Source organism: Octopus bimaculoides, chromosome 2 (genome assembly GCF_001194135.2).
Source record: "Octopus bimaculoides isolate UCB-OBI-ISO-001 chromosome 2, ASM119413v2, whole genome shotgun sequence".
NCBI classification, from domain to species: Eukaryota; Metazoa; Mollusca; class Cephalopoda; order Octopoda; family Octopodidae; genus Octopus; species Octopus bimaculoides.
Window position 1 is genome coordinate 11,245,590 of NC_068982.1, and position 5,981 is coordinate 11,251,570.

Here is a 5,981-nt window from a genome sequence, read left to right on the forward strand (position 1 = left end):
AACTCCAACAGATAGCATTACTTGTAACTCACAGAAGTAATGCTATCTGTTGGAGTTTCAGCACTTTAGCTGCTATTTCTGAACTTCGGTATGTGGTGAAGCAACTGTTGCTGACCCCTTAATTATGTATATATATATATATATATAGATATATATATATATTGTCAGTTATTCTTTTATTGTATGTTGGCACTCTTGAGTTCATTCACAACAATTCCTCATTTGTCTCCACTAAACTAACATCTGGCAGTAACACTTAGACCAGTTATAGGCAAACTGCAGCCTGCAGGACTTTCTGAATGACACACCAATAAAAAATTCCTTGAACTATTGTAGCCTGTTTCTTGGAAAAGTTTGCCTATGCCTGACTTAGACCATGCTTCTAAACATGTCTAGAGTTGCCATGAACTGTTGAAGATCAAACTCATACCTCATTACATTTCATATTTAATTAATTTTAGTTAATTAAAGTTTTATTATTTGGCCAAATTTAGTCGTTTAGAAAATAATTGTTTACTTCACAGAGCGTGTAATTTTAATTAATTCATAATTAACTCAAACTTTTTGACATTCAACAACTATGCTTGTGTTTACTTTACAATGGTAGGAGACGCTGCACAGGGTGAACAAACTTGGAATCATGATTAAGAAGCAAACTTTTTAACTACGATGCCACTAATATAATTTACATTATTTACATTTGACGGATATTTGTCCTCATCTTGTTTGTTGTTAACACAACGTTTCGGCTGATATACCCTCCAGCCTTCATCGGGTGTCTTGGGGAAATTTCAAACCTGGGTTCTCATTCCTAAGGTATTTTTCGATGTTATTATTATTATAATTATTATTATTATTATTATTATTATTATTCAGGTCACTGCCTGGAATTGAACTTGGAATCTTGGGGTTAGTAGCCTGCGCTCTTAACCACTACGTCATATGCCCAAGCAGTGACCTGAATAATAATGATGATGATGATGATGATGATGATGATGATGACGACGACGACATCGAAAAATACCTTAGGAATGAGAACCTAGGTTCGAAATTTCCCCACGACACCTGATGAAGGCTGGAGGGTGATGAAGCCGAAACGATGTGTTAACAACAAACAAGATGAGGACAAATATCCGTCAAATGTGCCCTCTCAACTCAGAGAAGTAGCAACTCTACCTGATCTCCAAGCTCTGAGAAATTGTAAGAGTATCAGACAAAATGCTTTGAAGTATTTATCATGGCTCTGTATGTTCTGAGTTCAAATTCTGCAGAAGCCAACTTCAGTTTTCATCATATCAGGGTTAATAATTAAAGTATCAGTCATGTATCAGGACCAATATTATTAACTATTCCACTAAGAGTAACTACAAAGGGGTCCTGGAAAGTTCCTGGCTTTGAGGGTATCATGAAAGGCCTGGCTGGTGGCCAAACCTTCCCAGTTCTTTTACAGAGCTTAAAAATACTGAAGGACAATTGCAGTGTGTGAATCTGGGGAATATGTTGAATAAAATCATAACTGACTGATCCTTCTTATACTTTCTTTTACCCAAAGCCAGGAACTTTTCAGCATCCCTTTGGAAGTGCTTTTTTTCTCCACCTGTAAAAAACACTGAGCCAAAGAGAAACAGATCAGTTTGTCGGGCATTTTGATCTTTCCAAGTACTGCTATGGCAGTCTGACATTACACTGTGACATAACCTGGCTATTTCCACTTGCAACATAGATGTCATAGTTAATTTGGCTAACATCTCTATTTTATTTTGTGTTTCATTTGTCAGCGTGTTATCCTGATGAATAAATAAGCTATTAACCTAACCAAAAGATAATTGAAGAAACATTTAAAATAACATCAACATCGAAAACAACAACAACAACAATTGAGTGTACCAAATTACGTTTGCAACAAGAGAGAAGCAACGAACTCAATTAAGCACTTAAATACTTAGGAAAGGGTTTAAAATAAAGAAATAAATGCAATCTAATTAAGCAATTTAAGCATTCCTCAGCTGCTAACAGTTTTGAGACAGGGTGAAGAAATCTAAAAATTTGACAATTTCATTTATTTCTCAAGAAATATATTTTGTAGTAGTTACTACATTTGTAATTCTTTCATTGTTATCAAATACTAATTAAATAAACATCAACAGACATCTCTTGCTTATCTGTGTTTTATCAAAGACATAGCATAGTTTTGTATTGATCGGTTTATATATGATTGTTGTCCAAAATCACATCGCAGTTCTTGTTTCAAAGTTTACAGTCTGATGGAAAATAAAATCACAAACATATCATCTAATTAATCTTGATTGATATTGACAACAAATTTACTGTGATTTCATGTCTTTAAAGAGATAATCATTTGTCAAACGATATGTTTTGGCTTCAGTCCATTATTTAATTGTCTACTAATGACGTCATTACCTCTATGGGAATAGAAATGAAAATAAAAATTTTCCTGATATAAAAAGCTGGACATCAACTGTTTCTGATCAAAAAGCAGGAAATCTCATCTGGACACCTAACACAAAAATATCTATCAGTTCAAGATTTCTTAAATTCCTATTATTATGGAAGCTTTCAGTGTTCATGGCCTTGTTGGCAAAATTATTGACAGAGTTCCTCAGAAACAGCTGTCTGTAAGTGGCACATTTTTGGCAACTTATATATTTTTTTGTTTGCTATTTAGGAAAAATAATTTGAAGATTGTGGAATGCCAACTTTTATCATTCATCTATAGAAAACGATAGCATTCTTTCCTTCTCTTTTGTTCCTTTGCCTTTACCATTTTTAATCTGTATTCTGCTTTTTTTTTTCTTTAGCTTTTTATTTGTTTTTTTGCTTTGTTAAAAACTATTCATTATTAAATCATATTTTTGTTTAACATTTAAAATTTTGTAAAGCATTTTGAGTTGCAGCTATTTCATTAGCAATATTAATTATTTATTAGTTTAGAATTACTTTCAAGCACAAATGAATTTGTGGATATTTTTGCTTCAATTTTTAAAGAACAAAATCTTAGATTTTTATCATATTTAGTATTAAAAAAAAATAAATAAAGATCATACATAATAATACATATATTATCAAATGCAGAAAATTCGAGGTATTCCCAAATTGGCACAAGAACAAAAACAAAAGGGAAATGGAAGATTTAATTATGTAGAGTGATAGTAAACTATTTCTGATTTGCTAATTACAAACGCTTTTTACTTTTGGGTGCAATGAGAAAGTCATTCATAGAGCTAGAGTTCAACAAAGTAATTTTATATTTTTGTCTGGCTAAATTTTCTTAATGGAAGTCATACAAGATTCAGAGAAATGAAGGCCATCTTTCTATCAAAATTTGTTTATTTGTCTATTTTAATCAAAATTCACAAGTCTTTCAGACAGAAACCAGCAAAATATGAAGTAAAGTTTATCAAGAATCTCTTTTATCTATTCCCCTAGTTCACATTTTCCAAATTCTTTTGGAACACCATATTTTGTTTTAGACAGGGAAAGTGTAACTAATTTATGGAGAGCAAATTATGCCATTACACTGGTGATTATATTGTCACCCAAGTAATTGGTTATATCTTTTCCTATTTCAAGGAATGGCTTTACGTCTAAAAAAGATATCTTTTTGAAAGAATCACTGATCTTGCTTCTAATATAACTTGAGGCTTAATTTCCCAAGGCGGGAGTCTCTATGTGGACACTCAACCTGCAATAAATAGCAACTAAAACACCCTCAAATTGCTGGAGAATAATTATAGAGGGAAAAAAAACATGATAGAATAGTCATATTCTCTTTTCCCATATTACTTATTTTATCACATTTCTCCTCTAAGTATTCACTCTATCGTAGACACATAAATATTCACCTTCTTGTCACCTCACTTTGTCTGCCTGCACTATCATTTCCCCTTTCGCTCTTTACAGCATCCTGCCCCACTCTCTATATTTCTGTTGGCTCAACTGATTCCCTGCCCCACCAGCAGTCTTGCTGTGCCGACAGTTATTTCTCTCCGCATACACGCATGCACACACACACACACACACACACACACACACACACATATATTCTTTTCTTTCACTTGTTTTAGTCATTTGACTGCGGCCATGCTGGAACACTGCCTTAAAGGGGCTTAGTCAAAGAAATTGGCCCCAGGACTTATTCTTTGTAAGCCTAGTACTTATTCTATCAATCTCCTTTTGCAGGGACAAGGACACACACACACACACACACATATATATAATAGTACAAATAATATGTGAGTATATGCATATATACGTACATGTATGTACATACCTACATCTACATGTATATATAGATGCATATTTGGGTACAGGACGTCACAAAAAAACGTGGACAAAACGAAAAACAGAACATAAACAGGGCACAGAAAACACAGGCCACATAGAAAACATTTCCTTCATCAGCTGCCACCATTCTAAAACTAAGCGTTTTGAAGAGTTATTTATATGACAGGCTTGGCTGTGTGGTAAGAAGGTTGCTTCCCAGCCGTATGGTTCCAGGTTCAGTCTCACTGTGTGGCCACCTTATGCAAGTGTATTCTGCTATGGCATTGGACTGGATTTCATAGAGAGAAACTGAAAGAAGCCCATCATATAAATGTGTGTGCTTGTGTGTGTGTTTGCCTCCACCACCACAGCTTGACAACCAGTGTTGGTGTGTTTACAATCCCTGTAACTTAGTGATTCAGCAAAAAGAGAGTGATAGAATAAGTACCAGGTTTAAAAAAAACCTGGGGTTGATTTGTTCAACTAAAACCATTCAAGATGGTGCCCCAACATGGCCATGGTCAAATGACTGAAAAAGTAAACAATAAAAGATGAATGATATATATATATATTCTTTTATTCTTTTACTTGTTTCAGTCATTTGACTGCGGCCATGCTGGAGCACCGCTTTTAGTCGAGTAAATCGACCCCAGGACTTATTCTTTGTAAGCCTAGTACTTATTCTATTGGTTTGTCTTGCCAAACCACTAAGTTATGGGGACGTAAACACGCCAACATCGGTTGTCAAGCAATGTTGGTGGGGACAAGCACGATGGGCTTCTTTCAGTTTCCATCTACCAAATCCACACACAAGGCTATAGTAGAAAACACTTGCCCAAAGTGCCATGCAGTGGGACTGAACCTGGAACCATGTGGTTGGTAAGCAAGCTACTTACCACACAGCCACTCCTACGCCTCTCCTAAAGTAGCCAAATGCCTTGGTGTGCAGCCCATATATATATATATGTAGACTATTTTATTAAAGCTGAAAAATCACCACAAACTGTAGCTACTCAGAGTTTCATAGGCTAAATTATCACTCCTGTCTGATGAATGGCTATGTAAAGTTATGGTTAGTGTGAAGTTTTTCCAGCTCGAACGAAATAAGTTTTTATATATGGGAGCCTGGTGTAGCCATCCAGTTGCACCAGTCCTCAGTCAAATTGTCCAACACATGCTAGCATGGAAAGCTGACGTAAGGCTCTCTGCTTCAATAAACTGGTATTTTTCTCAACCTTTGTTATTCAAGTACTTATTTTCCCCCACCTTGTTTTGCACTTATGTGTTTACTTATGAGTACACACACACACACACATATGTATAATATAATATAAATGTATACTCTTTACTCTTTTACTCTTTTACTTGTTTCAGTCTTTTTGACTGTGGCCATGCTGGAGCACTGCCTTTAGTCGAGCAAATCGACCCCAGGACTTATTCTTTGGAAGCCTAGTACTTATTCTTTCGGTCTCTTTTGCCGAACTGCTAAGTTACAGGGACATAAACACACCAGCATCGGTTGTCAAGCGATGTTGGGGGGACAAACACAGACATACAAACACATACACACATACATATATATATACATATATACGACAGGCTTCTTTCAGTTTCCGTCTACCAAATCCACTCACAAGGCATTGGTCGGCCCGAGGCTATAGTAGAAGACACTTGCCCAAGATGCCACGCAGTGGGAC

General features: G+C 35.4%; 2 protein-coding genes across 2 annotated transcripts in view; one reads left to right on the top strand and one right to left on the bottom strand.

The window, feature by feature from the left end:
• LOC106871845 (AT-rich interactive domain-containing protein 5B) overlaps nt 1–5,981 on the bottom strand; it is a 156,648-nt gene that overhangs the window by 6,542 nt on the left and 144,125 nt on the right. The gene's annotated exons all lie outside the window — the stretch shown is intronic.
• The window catches only part of LOC106871993 (protein D2), a 20,351-nt gene continuing 16,847 nt past the window's right edge, over nt 2,478–5,981 (top strand). Inside the window, exon 1 of the mRNA XM_014918833.2 lies at nt 2,478–2,636. Within this exon, the coding sequence (XP_014774319.1) occupies nt 2,568–2,636 (69 nt within the window). The 5' untranslated portion in view covers nt 2,478–2,567. The remainder of the gene's footprint in view (nt 2,637–5,981) is intronic.